The following is a 22,622-nucleotide window of genomic DNA, read 5'->3' on the forward strand; positions in this document are numbered from 1 at the left end:
CTTCAAGAGGCCGGTTCCTTCTTTATGATTAGTCTCTCTAGTCCAGGTTCCATTAAATTGGAATTTAGTGATTATTCAGATTCAACTAATATTTATTTTATGAAGTGGCTTCCGTGTGCCAAGTACTGAGCTGGGGCTTTCACATAGTTAGGTCATTTAGTCACTGAAAGAGCAAAGGGCTCAAAGTTTACCTTTGCATGACCTATGAGAAAAAGGTTTACTAAGTGAATGAGTGGTGTGTGCAAGATTGCCAGGGGAGATTTTAAACTACCAAAGAGAACAAACTGCTTCCAAGAAGCTTGCCAGTACTTCAGAAGCACTCCTTTACGTGGACAAACAGCTGATCCAGGAGACAGGGCCATGCAGTGGGAAGGACCCTGGACAGAAAGTCAACAGAATGAGATTCCATTTCTGGTTCCGCACCATGTCCCTGCCACTGCACAGTGTCATCCAGTCCCCACTTCTCCAGCTTGTCCACAGAGATAGCACAGCCCTCCTCAAAGCCTTGCTGAAGGTACTGAACAAGATATGTGATGTGCTTCCTTTTGTGTGAAAAAGGGAAAAAATATGAACAAATACACACACATTTGTACTTGCTTCTCTATTCACAAGACATTCTGTAAGCTTAGTCAAGAAATGAATAATCTGAGGGATGGAGAGGTTGAGTGAGAGCTGGACAGATGTGGACACGGATGGGAGGAAGATCTTCACCATGGAGACCTTGGGTTTTTATGAACCATAGGAATACATTTCCTATTTAAAAATGCAATTCACAAAAAAAGCCTTCCTGAAATCCAGAAATAATATTATGTAGAACTTTCAAACAAAAGGGAAGTTACCTTGACATTACCTGCTGTAAGATACCAACATTGGCTCTTTCTGATCATTGTTTCTCTTTCTAAACGTTCTCACACTATCTTTTAACTGGTTCTTTTCTAGACTCTTGTCCAAGGTAAACGTTGCTCCTCAGTGCCAGTTTACTTGGCAGAGATTTTCCATGTGTGGGGTTACTGCTGCTTTCTCTACTTCCTCATCCCTGCAAATGCGTGTGCGTGCACACACACACACGTGTGCATGCCCCTCCAACGTGTATGAAAGCTGATTCCCTTAAACCAAAATCACCTTAAATGACATCCAGGGGTCCTCCACACTAGGTCCAAACTTAACCTGAAGGAAAATGAGCCTAAGGCAGCATTTATTCAAAGACCTTGATTCTTCAACCCAAGGATTCTGCTTTTCAAATCAACTGTTCAGAAGAGCACAGACTGCAGAACATTACAAGGCCTCTGTTATCATCCATAGTCTCCGCCTTCATGAGGCATGAACAGTCTCCCTGAGAATGCACTGACAACACAACATGCCTTGTAAATGGACCACAATTACAGAGCTTGGGTTTGACTTTTTCCCCAGTGTCTTGCAGTTGATGTATTTTTACCTATCCTTGGATTGGAGCAGGGGAGGGGAGACATGGTCACGGGTTTAGCTTTTGTTTGGCTGATTATCTCTTGGTTCTGTGGAAGCCCTAGAGATACCACGGAGAATTTGGTGCATGGGGAATCCAGGCATGGCTTGAAGAGTTAACTGACTTAGAGTAAGATAGAACTAATGGTGGATGTGTGGAGGAAGCCTTTAGAGGCTGTCCCTTCCAGCCCCTAGCCAGGATGAAAAACTTGGGAGTGCCACGCACAGTGATGTGAGTGGAAGTGGCATGTGACATAACAGGCACCAGTGGGAGTTTCTGAGCTTGGAGAGGTGACTGGGCAATGTTTTCCAAGCTCCCTGGTGTATTCTGGTTTGGCTAACCAATGTGTTGCTGCAAGAATTTGAGAAAAAGTTAAAACACGGGATGAGAAAGCACAGCTATTTGTGACTCTCCTTTAACAGAGGGGGAGAGATTTCTAGGACGTGAGCTTTGGCAAAATATGGTCATAGTAAAGAAAATGGTTGAATAAGTCTCCATGCTTTCGTGTATTGTTGGTGTGGCACTCTGTTATTTTTCCCTTCAAGGGGTTATTTGGGGGAAAATTGTACACATCCCAGGGTTGAACTTCCAAACAAATGCAAGCTGCAGCCAGCCCAAGAGCTGTGATGGGCGTGTCCTTAGGGTGGCCTTGGAGAAGAGTGTTTCTTTTTGTTCAGCTTCATCTGCCTCTCTGCCCTGACACACACACACACACACACACATATGTGCACATGCACACAAACACGCATGCACTATTTCTTCCTTTGCAGAAGAGGTGGGCAGACCTCTTTCTCTGCATTCTAGAGCGAATCTTTTGGAAGGTAAAGACTATTGTGATGATATTTTTGTCTCTGTGCAGTTTGCTAATAAATTTTAAAATATCATTGTGAGTGGATGTGAGGAAGTCACTAAGGGGCAAGCCTGTGTGTCATACACTTTTGGAGCCTCCAGTGATGCCTTCCCAGTGCCCTTGGGGACTCAGCACATGTTTGCAGATGATGATTGTGACTTTGAGGAGTCCCCATATTCCTTGAATTTCTCAAATGAAGTGTGGAAAGGGGTCCCTGTTACAGGAAAGGAAGGTGGAAAGCTGTTTTCTCTCATGTCTTCACTTTTTGTGTAATGTTCCACCTCCCTGGAAGCAAACCTAGATCTTCAAAGATTCCCTTTCTTAGGGCAAGTGTGGTTCTGAGTGAATAGGTAGCAGCCACTCAGGACAGTTATCTCCCCAGGGATGGGGAGCTGGGAGTCTGGGAAATTCCATGGAGATAGGAAGCCCAGGTCCTAGACCAAACTCTGACATCCTGTGGAACCTTCACATTTCCTTAGCTCTGTGCCTTGGTTCCCCATGGGTAAAGTGGAACTAGTAAGACCCACCTCACATTGTTGCCAAGAGGATTGTTTTAAATACATGTTTTATTGGAACATTTCAAACATACAAAAAATAGAGGAAATACTAGAGTGAACCTTCATATTCGCTTACCCAATTTCAATAATTATCGACTCATGGCCAGTCTTGTGTCATCTATACCCCCACCCATGACTCCCTACCCATTATTACCCCTCAATGCCAGAATATGGGACTTAATGGAATGAAACAATGGCATGGAGCTGCCTTCTGGAGTGCCTAACAGGTAGCAGATACTTAGAAAATATCTGTGGAATCTGAACTTATAATAGTATGAGCTTTATAATTATTACCTCCTGGCACATCTATGGTGGCCAGAGGGCACAGTATTTCTTGCTGTCTTACAGATGAGAAGACCTAGTCTTAGGTCAAATGACTTGTCTAAGGTCACATAGCCACCAAGGAATATGAGGCTATGCTCAGGACCCAGGTCTCCTAAATTCCACTTATGTACTCTTGGCTCCATGCTCTGCTGCCTCTGTGTTTATTTGCTCCTTTTGGCTATCCTCTTAGGGAGGAACAGGAGACTTGTAGAATTTTATGTGGGCTCACAGTTTAAAGAGAACCTGTATATGGGACTGTAATAACCACATATCCACATATCCATGGACAAAACTGCTTACTGTCTTTGAAGGATCAGAAAATCCAGTTCACTTCATCACTTAGTGCATTACTTTTGGCCTTGATCTCCAGAAAGCAGAGGATAAGTAAGATACTATTGCTGCTCTCAGGGAGTTCACAGTCTCATGCTCACCAAGACACATAGATAACCAAACAGAGCAGAAAGCGATGACTGTATATCAACAGAATGAGCCAAGCGCTGAGGGTGCATGAAGAATGTTGTTTAATGCCTCACTGTTATCTCCATTAAGGATTATCAATACTTCCCAAAATTGCAAACCTGACATTATGGCAATTTGTGCTTTCATTTACACAATTGTAAAAGTTGACTACTAGATTTAAGGATATCTGTGTAATCTTTTCATGAACTAAGAGTCCTCATTAGGTCAGTTTATAGACCACTAGATTAAGAATGGCTCCAGCAGTGGAAGTACCATCTATGAATCTATTAATCAATATTATTCACCATGAAAATTTAGGCCAATTATGAAGATTAGCCAACTGAAAATTTAGGAGGCCCAGTACGCACAAGACCACTCTCATTTCTGACACCAACTGCAAGTCTGGGGGTCCCCAAGACAACCCTTAGATTTGGTAGCTTGCTAGAAGGACTCACAGATCTCACTGAAAGCTGTTACACCCACATCATGGTTTATTACAGGCAAAGGATACAGGTTGAAATCAACCAAGAGAAGAAGTGCCTAGGGTGGAGTCCAAGAAAGTACCAAACACAGAACTTCCAGTGTCCTCTCCTCATGGAATCAGGACAGTGTCACTTTCTCAGTATCAATGGGTGAAAATACTCACCATGTATCACCAGGAAAATGCCCCTGAAATTTGGTGTCTGGAGTTTTTATTGGGGCTTGATCACATACCACCTGCATGGCTGCCCTTTAGTCTCCAGCCCATCTCGGGGTAGGGCTGATACCATGTGATCCAAACACCCCATCATAAATCACATTATTAGACAGTCTAGTGGCCAAATCACCCAGGCAAACAAAGATGCTCCCATCAGGCGTGGCATTCTAATTAGCTGAGGGAAAAGGCCAGACCTCTCTTTGGTTAAGGTTAATTCTTTACTACACAACCACCAAAGAGTCTCCATTTGAAAGTGTATCAATGGCCAGATTTGGTAGGAGCTGGAAGCTTTTGGGGAAGAAAGGAGATGAACATAGTACTGAGCATAGTTCTGAAAATCATTTTACTTTAAGGTAAAATTTGGTAGTGAGGAATTTAAACAATTTTTTCCCTTCTGGCTCATGAATGGTCACACAGCAAATAAATTGCAGAACTGAGGCTAGAACCCCACTTTAAGAACACTTCGTCAACACAAACCAGTGACGATGAGGCCTCGACTCCAGGGCAGCCCTGGGGTAACTGCCTGATGTTTTCCTCCCCGGACTCAAGAAGGAGTGAGAGAAGAAGACAGCAGGGGTGCTACTGAACAGGAGAATTTGGGGCTCTCTTTCCTTCCCTCTCATCTTCCCTCCTTCTCTCCCATCAATATTTATTGACTACGTGGTGAATAAGAATGGAAAGAAGCGAGAGAAGGGAGGAGAGTCTCCTCGTTTCTTTCAGGCATTTGTTGTCCTGGGAGCTTTCTTCCAGGCTGCCTACTATTTTCTGGGAGGTAGATTTCCTTTCTCCTTCTCAGCCTCAATATTTACTATTCTGTTTCTGTGGCAGAAACAATCAAAATGTAATGCCTCATTCATAAATTCTGATCTGGCTTGTGTGGGATCCCAGAGAGCCCTGGCTGCCTTTTGCCCAGGGCCTGGAGATGGATAAATGGTGAGGAGACCAAGGAGAGGGCAAGCTCTTGTGTTAAGCTGTGTATTTTGTTCACTAAGTAAAGGATGCCCTTTGCACATTCTGGGGGCCAACTCCAGCCACTCTTGGGGGTTAAGCATTTGGGATGACTTGAGCTCATTGGAAAAAAAGATCCCCTAGCCCACGACACAGGGAGGTGGCTGTATATTGTGGTGCAGAGCAGTGAGCCTGGTTGGAGCAGCTGAGGCTGCAGATTCCCTGGCAGTCACTTCCCAACAATGCAGTAAGGCAGGGCCTGGAATGCAAGGAGATGATGTATGTTGACTCCGTGAGTGGGGATGGGAGAACAGGGATGTGGAGCAGGCTGCAGAGTGGAGGGGGTTCCCTCAGGCGAACATACCACTGTGTTACCCTTGGTTCCTGGTTCCTGGCTTCAGGTGGGGAGAGGCAGGGCCCACTCTCTCTTTCTGAGGCAGTGAATAAAATCCCTTCTGGGCACTGGTTGCTCATGTCTGGGTTGGTCCTGCTAGTCTGTTTCTTTTTTCAGGAGGAGAACTACGAGAGGGATGGAAAGAGAAACTTGAGAAATAAGTACGGATAGATATTCTCCTTAGCAACAACGCTGGGGATTGGGAGACTGATTGTAGAAAGCAAGGCTGTTGTCTTGATAGCCCGGTGGTAGAGTCTGAGGTAGATGGTGTGAAGCTAGAATAACCGTGAAGATGGGTCCTTGCCGTGGGCCAGTAACAGTTTAAGACTCAGAGCTGGGAGACAGGATGAGAAGTTTCCAGCGTGTGCTCAACACTAACTTCCAGACAAAACCCATCACTTCTGTGAGGTCTAATGCCCCTTTACCTTCTGTGTTTTGTGGAGACATGCTGAAGCTCCGGGAAATAGAGGTGAAGAGCCTGTGGAAGGAGAACATCACTGAGATGCAACAGGATGGATTATTGATTGGCTTATGGTCAAATCATTATTTGCTGGCTGAAGAAGAAAAAATACCTTGGTGGGGGGCAGAAGTCCTGGGTTGTGATCCTAGATCAGGTAAGGGAATAAAGCAACTTTTTTCAAACTGCCGTGGAACTGGGTAGTTTACCACCCAAGAGGTTCCATAATTGAGTCAATGAATACCGGATTAAACAAAGATACTACAGGTCTTCTAGGAGCCCGTAATATGCATTGGCATATTTAATTTCCTAAAAGAGAGGGAGATTGTGCATGTGGAACATCTGTGAGTACCTGGAAAATCCAGCTTCCTGAAGAATACAATGAGGGGAATGCAGAAGACATAAAAAAAAATTATAGGTTTGGAATTATTCAGATCTTGAGTAAAATCCCAGCTCAGCCACTTACTAGTGTACTAGTAGTACTTACTAGTGTAACTCTGATCAAGTAACTAAGCTTCCTGGGTCTTAATTTTATTGTAAATAAAATAAGACGAATAATTCCTGTGTTATAATGTTATTGTGAGGAATAAATGTGATCATATATGTAAAGAATCCTGAAAAGAAAGCCTGTAACATAGTAAGGACACAGTAAATGATGGATGGATGGATGGATGGATGGATGGATGGATGGATGGATGGATAGATGAGTGGATGGATAGAACAGTCAGTCTTGGACCACTATTTTAGCTAGGCAGAGTCATTGTTATGGGGCACATCTAGACCACCAAGCATGATTTTGTGTGTGTGTGTGTGAATGTGCATGCACGCACATCTGCCAACATGCTCGTGTGTATGTGAGCACTCATTCATGAATTTTTCTGAATCTTTTCCAAAGACATAAAGCTACGAGTTCCTCCACCGTCTTCCACACCAACTATTCACTGCACCGGAACTATTTACCCGTCTGTCTCTGTCATGGCACTGAGAGTCCTGGAGCACAAAGGCCACAGCACAGTCCCTGGAACACAGTGGATGCATATAAAATCATTGTAAAAGGACTTTCAGTGCCTCTTCTCAATTGTCTGGGCAGGTAGGGCTACCACACCAGGGGCATCTGAGAGGCCTGACCCCACCAGCCTATTAATATATCTTAACCCCTCTTGAGTGTCAAGAACAATCCTTTGAACTCAGCATTGACTAAGGAGCTGGAAGGGCTGATGACAAGATCTGTGTATGTAGCGTGAGACAGGCATGTTCTGGGAGCTGCAGCAGCGCAGTGGCTTCTGCCGTCAGCATCACAGGGTAGGAGTTTGGACTCCTGGCTGGGGCCCCAGGCCCTTCCCTTCCTTGCCTGGCAAGATGAGTAGGCACGTGCAGCAGCTGCTGTGGGTCTGAGTTGGATTTGTGGAGTCTGCCCAGTCCCCGCTCCCATGCTGGGACCTGCACACACTTTCCACTCTGTAGCCCACTGTGTACAGAGCCTCTTCCTGGGCTCTGTGGGGTGGTAGTGACAAAGAAGGAAGCTGGGCAGAGACCACCTGTACATTCAACCACAGAGCAACCATCCTCTCCCTTACTCCTCGATTTCCTCCACTTTCTGTATTTTTCTTCCTCTCTTTGGCTCCATTTCCCTCTCTGTGCCAGGGCCTGGTGAGTTGAGGCCCATGCCCACTGACTTCTGTCACTGTGGCTATGACTCTGTCCTGGATGGCTCTGTCCTGAGGCTCTGTCCAGGATGAACTCAGCCTAGAAAGACAGAGCTGACTCCTGGTGATGGAGAGCTCTGATCCCAAAGAGAAGGCATGAGTGGCTTGGACAGGATCTCACCTCCTCTACAGTCCGTATGGAAGGAGCAATCCCTTTTATGGATTATTTTACTTATTAAATTCAGATCGAGTTACTGAACAGTATGTGTTATAGTGGCCTGGGTGTGTCTACAGGAAGTGCCAGCTTAGGAGTTCACTCCATTCTCCTGAAGCATAATGGAGGACATCTCCTTGACTGGTGACCCCAGATTTAAGGAAGACCTAGAAAGTCCTACGTGTCTTACCCTATTTTACTTACTGGGATCTCTTCCCACTTGTTCTGGCCCTTGTTTTTAATGAAGAGGAAGAGCAACTAACCAACTAACAAAATCTGAAACCAAACCAACAAACATTGCTTGCTAAAGGAGCCGGTGTTACCAAACACCATGGTGAGAGTTAACTGCAGTGTCTTTTTGCCAGTTGACTGTTGTTTCAAGTTGATGAAAATTGTTTCTCATGCAGTCCTAGTTGAAAACAAACACGATTTTAGATGTAGATCATCTAACCATGGTGTGACAGTGACAGCTCTGTCTGTGGGTTGAGGCCAGAGTGATTGATGTTGTCAACAAAACAGTGAACATCACTTGCCTGTACTCTTCTGACCAGAATACATGGGTATTGTCAAGATTCATTATTTATTCGTTTGCATGTGAAATCTTTCAAAGGGCACATCTTTAAGCAAAAGTTACCAACATGTTTCGAAATGTCATTTTTTTTCACGCTGAGAAGCTGCCACCTCTGCTTTTGAGTGGAGGGCAGTGACTATGTCTTAATATAGCACTTGTTATAGTGCTCTCTGCATAGTGGGGAATTTTAAAGCCCAATAAGTTCAAGAAATGCAAGGAAACTGCATAAATTAAGTAAGATAATCAGATGCTGTCAGGCCTTCTATGACATGTTAAATAAATGGTTTGAAAGTCAAACCGTGCCTCCGCTGCTGGTCTCTCAAGCATGGTGATGAACGGGCAGCCCTCTCACCTTCAGTTCTTGCCCTTCTTATCCATGAGCTACTGAGACAGCACAGTGGACCTGAAATTTATTCCTGGACTCAAGTCTGATCAGTGCCTGCTCTAGCCCTACAATCAGCTTACGGGTGACGGGAGAGGCGGGGAAGGGGCATGAATGGGAGCCAGTTGGAAAGTTGGCTGGGCCAGCACTGCGGCTGACATGACGAATTCTGTGTAGACACTGTGCATGAGGGAATTATCTCCAAGCTTGTTTCCACTCTGAACTCCTCTCAGAGAATCTGTTCACAGAGGGACAAGCCACAAGAATATAGGTCCTGGAGCAAAAACAGCAAGAGAGGAGTCAGCCTTCAAGAATGGTTTTTCCCAAATTGGGCTGATCTACAGCGTCACCCATGAAGCATTTTCAAAACCATATTCTTTTCCCCTAAGATTCTGATTTAGTAGATCTGGGGCAGAGCCAGGAATCGGCATATTTTGAAAAGTCCCCTTAGTGATTCTGATGATTAGCTAATGTGGGAGCCAGTGACGTTGCCCTGGGTGTCCCATTCCAACCTCACCCTTGCACCGTGGCAACCTATCTTCTCTGTGGCCTGAGTGTCTACTAGGAGCTGAGCCACCAACTCTCTTCTTTCCATTCTCCAGGACTAAGGACCTGCTTCCCAGTACCCCCACCTGCCCCAGCACAGTAAGGTGTGGATACCCCTTAGAGCTTCAGCCTGGTGCAGAAGGAATAGCTACAGACAGAAACACAGAGCCACTGCTTTCCTTCCATTTTTGTTTAGTAGGAAAAAAGGAATTATGAGTATTGAGCCTGAAGAAAGCAAGAATAAGGGAGGATTTCAAGAAACTTCAAGTTTATAAACAAATGTTTTACAGATCAGTTCTCCATTTTGTGGGCTGGAACATGAGGAAAAGACCCCAAATTGAAGCTGGAGTCTTATAAATTTAGACTAAGACATCATATGTGACCTAAAGGGACAAGACACACTAGGAGGTGCTAAGTGTATCTGCAGGATCTGTCACAGAGGTCTTCATGATTAGCACAGGATGGCTTATGGCCTCTTTGCCCAGAGGCAGGAGGGTGGATCAGAACGCAGCTGGGTATCACTCACAGGCTAAAACTCTTCCTTGTATTGTTTTCCATGAGAAAAGCTGTCCTTATTGGCACACGCCTGTGGGACATGCACTTTACTATTTCTCATAAAGTGGTGAAACGTTACCATGAAACATTTGCATTTTCCCCTTAGGTTTTGGCACTGGTGTGTAACCTGAGACAGTGGCACAAAGTTGTTTGGTGGGCTCTTCCTGTGTGAAGCTAGATTTGACCCACCCAGAGACTAAATACTCAATCTCAACCTTATGAGCACTGAGCACTGCCAAAATGAGCTAGGCTATTGTTTCCAAACTGATATTCACCCAATGAGTCACACATGCAAGTGAATTCCCCAGACCAGGTTGATCGCAGCACTCGAGAGCTAGTGGTGAACTAGACACAGAGGCTGCCTGCCCCCGTGGAACTTATGTTTTCCTAAGGGAGACAGAGAGGAGGTAAATAAATAAACAAGGTAACTTCAGAGAGTGATGAGTGTTGTGATAGAGAATAATAAAGGCCAGAAGATGGCCATTGGGAAAGACCTCACTGGAGGTAATGCTAGAGTTGAGAGCAGAAGGGTGAGAGAGGACCCAGCTGGGTAAAGAGGTAGGAGAGGATTCTGACAAAGGTCTTGGAGTAGAAACCAGCTTGCTATGTTTGATGAACAGGAAGGAAGCCAATGTGGCTGAAATGGAATAAGCAATAGATTGAATGGTGGGAAATCAGGTTCAAGGGGAGCCAGAGCCCAGAACGTGTCAAGTTTTGGAGGCCACGGCACCGAGTTTAGATGTATTCCAAGGCCCTGGTTGTTCGGCTTAAGGTCTTTGTGTGATGTTCTAAATAAGGTTCTACCTTAAGGATTCATACATCTAGTACTAGTGGAGAGCACTGATGGGTTTAGCCAGCCTCCTCCTTTTACAAGCAGGGAGGCCCAGAGAGGAACAGTGGCTTGCCCGCCCCAGCCTCTCATTCATTGTTAGGAGCAGCCCATCTAAGATTCATTTTACCACTACCACAATATAGAAGGGTCTCACCTTGGGAGAGTGAGTGGGGAGGGACTGTCTGTAATCCAAATCCAGGCAGGGCACACAATTGAATGTTTAGGGCTGGGGTAAGGGAGGGAGAGATGCTCAGTCCAGTACTGGAACCCAGGAAGACCAAGGCAGCTAGCTGGGAAACAGAAAGTGAAGCAGCATGCTGTCTGGGGAGCCAGAGGGAGAAGAATAAGCAGGCTGGACCTCAGGAGGGGAGAGAGGGAGCCAGAGTCTGTTTTTCTGTGTCTGCTGGGAAAACCAAGCAGTGGGAGGAATAAAGAATATTTTCCATTTTAGCCACAAATTACACTGCATTCTGCCCTGGGTTTCAGGCATGCCTGTAGACTTAGGTGCTGTGCCATGTGACTGCCTCATGTCCCTTTGCCAAGATTCCCTTCCTAGATTGAGGCCCTGTTCCCTAAAAGTCTTTCTGTATCTCTAGATGCTCTAGAAGTCTCTGGAGGTCAGTCAGGGGAAATTCCACAGGGCTGAGGGGCAAGACTTGGAGTCTTAGTCTGGGAGTCTTAGTCTGGGGGTCTTAGTATGAGAGGCTGTTTGTGCTTGGGCTATGGGGGCCAAGACCATTTTGGGGGCTGACATCATGGTGACAGGAGCTATGGGGGGCTCAATCTCAGTGAAGGGAGGGATATGCAGTCATAGGCTGGCCTCACTTTTCAGGTCAGGCCATGAAAGCTTCCTGGAGGAGGAGCTATTTTAGAAGAGAGAACTAAAGAGAGAGAGAAGATGGTGAAGTTGGTGGGGATCTCTGTTCCTAGAGTAGGTGATGTTTGTGAGAGGTCTTGAAGGCTTACCCAGCACAGGGAGCTGAGAAGCTGTGTCGAGGGCAGATGGGGGACCAGAATGGCAGAATGAGGTCATATAGGATGGCTGTGTGGCTTTGGGACAGGAAGAGTGGCCCCTGGGTCTGTGCTGTAGGAAGCATTGCCCAAATTGAACTTGGGGTTTCCTTGTCATTTGGACAAGGAAACTGCACCTGATGTGTCCCAGTTAGGGCCAGGGTCCCTAGTGGATGAAACAATAATAGTGATGATGATAATAATATTAGGTGACAAGTGTTGGGTTCTAACTATGTGCCAGGCACAGTTATGTGCATGTTCCCATGTGTTATTTCATTTCATCTTCACAGCAGCAATGTTGTATGGTTGGCACTATTTTCAATCTTGTTTTTATGGATGAGAGAATTGACGTGTAGAGAAGTTGGTAACATGCAGTCAATAAATATTCAAGCTGAGAATCCAACCCAGGCAGCTGCTTACAGATGAGACTGCACTGCAATGTTCCTGGGGCATCGCTGACTCTCCCACCAAGGATGCTGGGATGCCCAGCTCTATCAGGGAAGAAGAAAAAGGAGATGTGGAGAGGAAGAGAAGGAAGATAAATAAGCAAAGAATGTTTTACTCCAGTGCAATTTTATGGCCCCATTTCACAGATTGCTGGCCCCAGCCCTGAGCCTCATTATCTTTTTCTTCTTTGTTTTATTCAATATATATCTGGAGGGCTCCAGAAATTCACAGCATAACTCCTATCAAAGTTTATGGCTTTTGTTCATTTAGTGAAAGTGGCTTGAATTCCATCTCTTCCCTCTAACACATGCTGTCCTGTGAGTGGCTGAATTTATGACATTGGCTGCCTCAAGTACTGATTTCCACATGAAACTGCACTGAGGTGTCCCCCACGCCCAGGGAAATTGATATACACAATGGGCCAGCTTATGAAACTGCATAAAGCTCGTTAACCCTGAGACCTGCAGCTATATGAGATCAGGCTGTTGCCCCTCACCTTCTCCCACAGCCCAGGAGTCCCTGGGTTTTCCTGGACTCTTATCTTTGGTAGTGTCCCAAGGACCCTCCAATGGAAAAGTATCTTACACTTCTTCTCATTGTCCCTCTCTTCCCAGTTTTTCACCCCTTCTCAACACACCATCCTCCAAGTTTTCCAAGTATTTATGTGTCCTCCAACCAGCCATGTCAAATAATGATATATCATGGAGGCATCCAGCACAGGAACCTTGGGAGTGGCCCTTGGTCAACTTTGAGAGCTTGTATTCTTGGTGATGACACTGGAACAAACTACTATTATTTGACCCTTACTCAGACACAGTTGAACCTCGATCAAGACTTTTCTTTAGTCTTCTATGTAATCCCTGTTTTAAGTCAGTCTCTCAATCCTACTCTTCCATGAGGCCCCTGTCTGGGACCAGCCCTCATCTGTCACACAGTTTAACCAGCCCTGGTTTACCCAAGTCATGATTGGAAACAGGTAGTTTCTCCAAATGATTTCCTTCAGAAACCCATGTAGGCACTGCAGACCCTCCCCATTCCCAGTTCTCCATGGTGTTGCCTGTGACAGAGGGCAGGTTTGGCTTCAGTTAACTCCAGGTTCATAGAAGACCTCCATCTGCTGTAATGGTTGGATTCCTTGTCTCAGAAAGTCAAGGCAAAAAAGTGTCCCTGAAGACAGAGATGAGGAACTGTCAATCTTATTCTCACCTAGCATTGGCCTCACGAATTCTAATAGTGTATAGGCCATGCCCTGCTTGCCTCTTTGCCCAGAGAGGGACCTAGGTGATGCTGACTGAGTGTCACCAAGATTGTTTTCAGAGTTGAGGTCCATGAACCTGATAGCAGACACGTTGATTTCACAAACGTTTATCGAGCTTACACTATGTACCTGACACTGTACTTAAATACCAGGTAAATGCAGATGAATAAAACCTCTGGTCTCTGGACCTGACAGTCCATGAGGAAGAAAGACAAGAAAGTCAATAGTTGTGGCAGAGGATAATGAGACTGGAGATGCGTAGGGCCTGAACTATGGCACTGGCGGTAGAAAAGAGAGGAGGGGCCGACCAGGAGAATGTTTAAGGAGGTGGACTCAATAGGACTTGGGGTTGATTGAGGTGAGTATTTGGGAGGAAATAGCCTAAGTAAATGCCTCAGTTTCAGGCTTTCCCTGCTCAGGGGGTGCTGGTTCAGTTCACTAAGTTAGGAGATGTAAAAGAAGAGGAAGTTTTAAGGGACAAGATGATTCATTCTTCTGGGACATTTTGAGCTTGGGAAATTCCACTGAAGATGTCCACTAGACAGTTGGACAAATGAGTTTGGAGCTCAACTGAAAGGTCTGAGCTGATGATAAATATTTGAGAGTCCTCAATAATTGGGTGGTCAATAAAGTCATGATCTTATCCAGGAAGAGGGTATTGCGTGAAGAATACTAGTATTAAACTCCGCCTCAACCCAGTGTTGCCTCCAACTTTTTGAGAAAGCAGACTATAGCAGCTCTCACTCCTCTTACCTCCCATCTACTTTCTCATGGTCTGCAGTCTTGCTTTTGCTCCCATCATTCACTTGAAACTTTTTCACAGGTCGCAGATGACCTTAATGGCAAATTCAAATGGATGCTTTGCTGCTCTTGACTTACTTGATCTTTGCCAAGAAGACCTGTGTTCTCTTCTTGAAACTTCCCTCCCTGGGCTTTGGTGGCACTACTCTCTTCTAGTTTCCTTCCTATGCTGTGGCTACTATTTGGTCTACTTTTTTTTTTTTCGTGAGGAAGATTAGCCATGAGATAACATCTGATGCCAATCCTCCGCTTTGTGCTGAGGAAGATTGGCCCTGGGCTAACATCTGTGCCCATCTTCCTCTATTTTATGTGGAACGCCACCACAGCATGGCTTGACAAGCGGTGTGTAGGTCCGTGCCCGGGATCTGAACCTGCGAACCCCAGGCCATGGAAGCTGAGTGTGCACACTTAACTGCTATGCCACCAGGCCGGCCCCTGGTCTACTTATTTTTTATATGACAGAGCCCTGCAGAGGCAACATCATGCAAAGTGCAGGGTGCTGGACTCAAACACACCAGATTCCAGAGCTGCAAAAACTGACCAAGATCCTTAGCGTTCTGGAGCTCACTTCCCCCAGCTATAAAATGGAGATAATCATCATAGCTTCAAGGGTTATTGCAAGAATTAAATGGGAGATGTCTCAGGCACTTAGCTGATTGTCAGTCACATTGTTAGCAATTTAAAAGTGGTAGCACTTATTGTTTCGTATGTTTATAGACTGAATGGCAATACCCAGCAGAAAGGAAATGGTTAAAGTCTGGTTACCAAAATGCGGTCCCTTGACCAACAGTATCAGCATCATCAGCACCAGTATTACCTGGAAACTTGTTAGAAATGCAAATTCTCAGGCCCACTCCAAACCTACTGAATTAGTATCTTTGGGGTAGGGCCCATAAATCTGTTCTAACAAGTCCTATAGATGATTTTGAAGATGCATGCTGAAGTCTGAGAACACTGGTTTAAAATAAAGGAGAGCAAACTCCTTGAGGAGACAGTGAGATTCACAAAGGTGGAGACTGGCAGTCAACAGGAGGGAGAGGACATCTCTCCAAATGGACAGGAAGGTCAGATGAGTTAACTTTCTCCCTGCCTAAAACCCTGCGGCTGTCTGCTCTCTACTCTTCTTACACAGAACCACTTGATAGTACTATGTTGTGATGGCTCAGTGCTTTGCACATGGCACTTTCTCTGGAATACCTTCATCTCTCTTTTCACCCTGGAAAACTCTTATCATCTTTTAGTCACAAGTAAATGTCTCCTTATCTTTGAAGTCTTTCCTTATTCCCCTAGGCAGGCAGTCACTCTCTCTTCCATGTCCACATGACATGTGTCATAACATGTCATAATTTGTGTTCATCTTTCTCAGTTTCTTCTACTAGATAGGACATTCTTTAAGGGCAAAGAGTATGAGCTATTCTTATGCATATCATTTGTGCCTAGTGCAAGAACAATGCTGGGCACACAGTAATGTCCAGTGAATGCTTCCTATATAGAAACAGGAGTAGTAACAACTCCCAGTTAGACAGAACTTACAATTTTCCAAATACTATCACATATATGGTATACTCATGGAATGCTCAGTAGGGCAGGTTTGGAGATGTCCCGTTAGAGATGAGGCTGAGGGCACAGAGAAATTAGATAATATGCCTAAGCTTGCTTAGCTGATAAAGAGGAAGAGACAGAGAATGAAGCCCAGATCTTGTACTTCCAAATCCACTATTTTTTCCTCTCCTTGACACTGCCCCTGAAATATTTGCAGGAACATAGGCTCATTGTATGAACATTCTAATAGAAAGCAGTCTGACCCTATCTATTCCTAATCTGCTTGTTATCAGCTGGAGGTGGTGAGGCAGATGATGATGAAGAAGCTGCTGGTGATGATGATGGTGTTTGGTTTCCTGCCCCTTGTACGCTTCCCCAAATAAAGAGGACCACAGCCTGCTTCCATTGAGGCCCAATCCAGTTCTGCCCCAGGCATGATGCTTACTATCACCAGGCAGTTTTCATCTTCATTCTTCTTTTTCAGGTTCAGAGTAATCTGCATTAACACTGGTATGACTGAGCATCTCCTCTCCACAGCCCTGCTATAAGTAAATCCAAAATATAAAAATCTGAATTAAAAACCAAAGGGAATCTGTAGATACTACCCTCTCAAAGAGGTGGAATATAACTCCCCACCCCTTAACTGTGACTTCCTTTTACAGAGTAAAGTATGCAAAGGGAAAAAAGAGCAACTTTACAGTAAGGTAACCTGAGGAACACTCCCTCCACCAAGTGATCAAGGTTCACATCATCAGTGACAGGTCACATTATGGCCTGTACCCTTGATATGATGTGATGACAATGGCACTTTACCTCTGTGGTCTTCCTCCCCCAAAGCCATAACTTCAGTCTAATTATGAGAAAAACTTAGACAAGCCCATATTGAGGAGCAGTCTACAAAATACTTGAACAGTACTCCTTAAACAGACCAGGTTGTCAACAACAAGGAAAGTCTGAGAAACTATCATAGTCTAGAGGAGCCTAAGGAGACATGATGACTAAATAGAATGTCGTATCTTGGATGGGACCCTGGAACAGAAAAAGGATATTAGGTAAAAACTAATAAAATACAAATAAAGTATGAACTTTAGTTAATAATAATGTACAATATTGATTCATTGGTTGTGAAAAACGTACCCCTACTGATGTAATAGGGAAAACTGCGTACAGAGTGTACATATATATATACTCTGCACCCTCTGAAACATTTCTGTAAATCCAAACTATCCTGAGATAAAAAGTTTATTTAAAGAGAAGAAAGAAAGTAGAGGAAGGAATTCTCATGTTACTGGTGAAAATGCAAAATGGCACAGCCATTTTGGGAAACAGTCTGGTAGTTGCTTATAAAATCAAACATACATTTACCCTATGACTCAGCAATTCTACTACTTGGTATTTACCTCAGTGAAATGAAACCCTATGCTTACACCAAACCAGTACACAAATACTTATAATGGCTTTATTCATAATCTCCGAAAACTAGAAACAATGCAAACATCTCTCAGTTAGTGATCTGTAAGTGAACTGTGGCACATGCATTCAATGAAATCCTACTAGCAACAAACAGGAGCAGACTCCTGGGGATGCAGCAGGGATGAGTCTCAAGTGTGTTGCACTAAATGAAAGCAGTCAGATCAAAAGGCTTCACATTGTATGAATTTACTTATATGACATTTTGGGTAAGGCAAACCTAAAGGGACAGAAATAGATATTGCTGGGAGCTGGGGATTGGGGGAGGAGATGGACTACAAAGGGACTGAGTGTGATGGAATTGTTCAATATCTTGGTTGTGGTCGTGGTTACATAACAGTGTATGTTTATCAGAACTGCAAACTAATACAGGTGAATCTTACTATATGTAAATTATACCTTAATTAAAGAAATGCAAAAAAAATACCAACTGAAGGATGATTGCCCACTTTTCAAAATTGCTCTCCAAGGGATTTGTTTAAATAGTATTCTCACCAGCAGCATTTTCAGTGATTGGTTTCCAAGTGTTCAGTTTGCCAACTGTTGTTTCACATGAACATCACTGGGCTATTTGCTGTTTGGAGACTCAGCAGTGGGAGCCGTAGTCCAGGAACAGACACAAGGCAGCTGAGACAAAGAAATGAGCACAGACGACAGCTAGGGCCATATCTTAACAATGGTGACATCAGCTAAGTGCTCCCTGTCACCTGCTTTTGATACAATCATGAAGCTGGTTAGACTTACTTTGTATGATGCCTTATAGTTTACAGAGCCCTCTCACAGCAGTCACTCATGTGGTCCGCACAATCCCTCTGCCCCTTAGGTGGGACAAGTGTTGTCATCTCTGTTTTAAAAGGAGAGGGAGGCGCTGGGAGTTCTCACCTCTGTGTGCAGGTGTACTTGCTTGGCCCTCTCCACAGGTTGGCTAATTAAAATAAAATGTGTGGTAATTTGGTGTGGTAGATATTACTGTTTTACAGATAGGAATATAATTACTTTACAGATGAGGAAACTGAGATTCTGAGGATTTCCCCAAGTCACTTGATGAGTAAGTATTAGAACCAAGAGTTCAGCTCAGATGTTCTGATTCCGAGTCTAATTCTCTTTCTATTCTTCCATCAGCTGGTTGTGTGACTTATGCAGAGTGTGGTTATTAATGGTATTTTGCCATGAATCTTCACATTTTTAATGTGCCAGTGAGTGGAGGGTTTTAATTAGCTTCCATTATCAGAGCCAGTTATTATATGTAAAGGCTTCTTTACTCCCTGTCGTCTTTATTAGTAACTTTGGGAGCTTGGGAGGCAGGCTGTGATTTTTGTGTTTCTCTCTGCCTCTTGTGTTTGGATAGCGTCTGGATGGATGAGAAGTGTGTGTTTGTTGGAAGCAGTGACTTCCAGAAAAAAGAGCTCATCAGTGTAAACATAAGAGGGCGAGATTTTTCAACAAGCACCAGAACATCTATATCAAAATGAGTATTTTTCACTAAGATAGTTGCTTAGAGAGACATCCAGTTCAATTGTTTTTTAGTTATGTCTCATTTTTATGCAAAGTAGTAATGCCACCATCTTTACAAAGGTTAGCTCTGAAATCCTTTTCCTTGTTTCCTCAGTGGACTCTGAGCTCCTCCCGGGCAGGGCCGAGCCTTCTCCTCACTATGTCCTCAGGATCCAGCACAGAGCCCAGCCCATCCAGGGTGCTCAGACCATGCTTGTTGAGTGGACTTGAACCAAAACTCATTCTCCAGGACACAGTTGTCGCTGTAGGGTAGAGGCTGGTCCAAAAACATCTCATCGCCCTTGGTCCTTGTCCTGAAGAAGGTTGACAAGCGCCTGGCAGGAAACCTTAGCCAAAACCATCTCGGATGCCTAACTCCTCCCACTGGTTTATTAGTCATCTTATACAATTGTACTTTTTTCTTGGAGCCTGCTTCATCTTGGGCCATATTTCCTGCTCCTCTGCTTGTACTTACTTCCCTTTCCCCCATTTCTTCCAGGACTGTATAACTCCACTCTGAGGGCCACTCTGAACCCAGTCTCACCCTCCCCCCTTCTCCTCATCTCATGCACCAGACTTAGGTTTTTCTTCTTCTTCTTGCCCTGCTCCTCACCCAGGGAGCCCCAATGGTGAGGAACGGGTAACATGGAAGCTGTTAACTGGAGTTTTCTCTTTCTTACTCACCACTGATATTTCAGAACCTACCTGGTTTGCTGGCATTTAAGGCAGAACCTCTTATCTCTAGACCGGAGACAAGAAAAAGAGTCAGGGAATCATCAAAACCTTCACTGTAATTAGGGAGGCCTCAGGATGAGCCCCATCCTGCATCCCCATATTTCTTTTCAAAGTCCCTATTGAGTGCTATTATCCACCTACCCATCTTCAGTTTTCTGCATCAAAATCTTAGAGGAAAATACCACTAGCGTGAGTGAAATTAAGAATTAATACTGAAGGGGAAAAGAAAGAAATGCTACTCCCTCTTGATGTTTGGCCTAATTTAGAAGAATATGAATGAGTCTTGTTCCAGTCCCAATAGAAATAGGTTTATATGCTCCCACCTATTCAGAATGGTCACAACATGTATTTATTCTCGTTGTGCGGTGGAAAGTCTGCTGGGCTAGCAGCCTAGAGACCTGATTCTATCACTAAGTCTCTGAAAAACTCAGTATCCCTGTTTACATCATCTGTAAACGAAAGTGCTGATTACTAAATGACTTCAGACTTAACGCTCATTTCCACCTCCATTTATTAAGTCAGCTCAGCCCTGTGCTCAGTTCCAGACATGCAGTGAGAAGGATGCATCATTCCCTTTCTCAAGTTCCCCACAGGCTCACTCCCAAGATAACCCTCACTCCCAAACCAGCAAGTGATTCGTGAACCTTTATGGTGTGTGAGTGCCCCTGTGTCTCATTAGACTGTGAGCCCCCAGGGGCAGCAATTATATCCACTTTCTTCTGTCTCCCCACTGTGCCTGGCACCAAGGTCTGCACGCAGTCGGTGCACAAAGGTTTTTAGAAAGAAGTCTTTTAGGCCAAGAAGGCCCTTAGCCTACAGTACAAGCTTTCAAGGCTAGATGGCACTGTTGCCAGTGCCAAATCAGGTGTGTTCTGAAATAGCAGTGAGGAGGGAAGAGAAAATAGAGCAGGGGCCTTCACCTTCACTTACTGAGTTTGATTCAGACACACTGCAGAAATGCAGAGGGACTTCTACCTTCCCAGCAGAGTGCTTGGCCATTTTCATGGCATCTTCACCCACATGGCTTCAGAGGGTCTTCACAACAACCTTGGTAGTAGGCAGGACACTATATCAATTCTAGGTCTGTAGAACTGCAGCTCAGAGAAATCAAGCACCTGGACTAAAATTATATGGCAATTAGTAGGCAGAAATTTTTGGCATTCATACCTTGTGGGCATCACCCTACCAAATGAGGGTCCTCAGAGCATGCTGAAGGAAGACTGTGGTCAGTGATATGATTGTCCCAGGGGAGCAGCCTGGGTGAACTGGACCCAGTCTGAAGGGGGAAGAGGTCAGATTCTCAGCCAGACTGACCGCAAAGCATCAGATTGAGCTGCACCTCTCAGTGTCTACATCTGTGACCAGGGCATAACACAGCCATTTTAGAGGAAATAAATGATGGCACATACAGGTTCTTTGAAGAATAAAAATTGTGGGTAATTTGTGCAGTTATTAGGATCTAAGTTTCCAGTGGTTGATGTTTTATTTAAAGGATGATCTGTTTGTAGGATGCTGCCCTCTGGTTGGGTTGTATCTGCCATTTGTCTGTTGCTTTACCAACTTCACATGTTTCTCATTAAAACGAAACAAGCAAAGAAAGCCATCCTGTGCAGTAGGCAGGATGGTAGTTGTGACTGTGCCCATTTTACAGATGAAGAAATAGAGGGTCAGAAATGTTAAGAGACATGTCCGAGATCACACAGCTGGTCTTGAACTAGAACTTCAGCCCAATAGGAGGGTTTCAGCCCAAGAGGCTGAAATCAAATCAGTCATCTTTTCACCATAGTTTTTCCAGTCTATGTCAGCTCATCTAGAAAGTAGAAAATTAGGAAGGATATTGTTGATATGGAAAGTAAGGCATCAGAGACTAGAAAAATACCCATGTTGAGTGAAGAATGATTAATAACATGCAAATTTATGCAAAATTGAGAGAAAATTAATATCTGTTATTTGTGCCTTCTGATTATCTCTACCCTCCTGTTTCTCCCCAGGATGACGAAGATAAGCTGACCTGGAAAGATCGTTTCCCAGGTTACTTGATGAACTTTGCCTCCATCTTATTCATGGTAATTTCCTTGAGGGAACACCTGCCTATGACTTATGCATGTTAGATCCTGTTCTGTGAATGCTGTGATGTGTTATTCTATTACACTGTGGGAATAGTGAAAGGCTAGTAAAGAGGAAGCCACAGCCCTACATAGAGGGGCAGGATCTTATCTGATAGTGGGGCCATTGCTGGTGTCAGTCACCTGAACAGGAGAAGATGATCCCCTCAGACAGAAAGCCAGACCTGGGAGGGATCAGTGGTCTGCAGTGGTGTAGAAGGGGCTTCTATTTTTCCAGAAAGAAGAGGGCAAAAGGGGGTTCTATCTTCACAGCCTTGACCACAGATGTTTGAAGTTGGAACTTCCAGGGGGTGGGTTGTGAGACGGTGCCTTCCACATTGAGACAGACCAAAACCTTGGAAGAGGTAATCAGGTAAGATGGGTGCAGAATTGTGAAGCCTGTTTGGGGTGTGAGCTGGCTCTCTCTAACAGTTTGTGGAATAGAACAGAGTCTGGAAGCCACAGGAGATGGTCAGCCTGGGCTCTGTAAGCCTGATTCTTCAGCTTCCCTATAGTTACTGTGTTTATTTCCTTTAGAGTTTGGGAGGGCCTTTTTGAAAGGCCCAGATGGTCTCAGCTGTGTCAGGGAAGGCAAGGAAGGAGTCTGTGATTCATTTTTGAGTCAGATCCATAAAGTAGCAGCAGCTCATTCTTGGGACACAGGATGGGTGAGCTAACAATAACTGAAGACTGAGGTTCTAACTGTAACTGAAGACTCAGTCCTCTTAGAAGACTAAACTTGGGTCACTAAGACATCTGCCTCCTTTTTATGGGTAGATTCCTTCCAGGATTCAAGACTGGAGCTTCTGTTTTACAAAGGAGAGTTGTGTCCTTATAGCATTTCTAAACAGGGTCACACATTAGT

The 22,622-nt window shown here is 44.5% G+C and overlaps 1 protein-coding gene across 1 annotated transcript in view; it reads left to right on the forward strand.

Annotated features, from left to right (window-relative positions):
• ANO2 (anoctamin 2) overlaps positions 1–22,622 on the forward strand; it is a 331,112-nt gene that overhangs the window by 229,294 nt on the left and 79,196 nt on the right. The window contains exon 17 of the mRNA XM_087441928.1: positions 21,644–21,718. Coding sequence (XP_087298054.1) covers positions 21,644–21,718 — 75 coding nt within the window. The remainder of the gene's footprint in view (positions 1–21,643; positions 21,719–22,622) is intronic.

The sequence above is a fragment of the Ceratotherium simum genome, chromosome 17, assembly GCF_057802395.1.
Source record: "Ceratotherium simum simum isolate JZ-2026a chromosome 17, ASM5780239v1, whole genome shotgun sequence".
Classification (NCBI taxonomy): domain Eukaryota; kingdom Metazoa; phylum Chordata; class Mammalia; order Perissodactyla; family Rhinocerotidae; genus Ceratotherium; species Ceratotherium simum.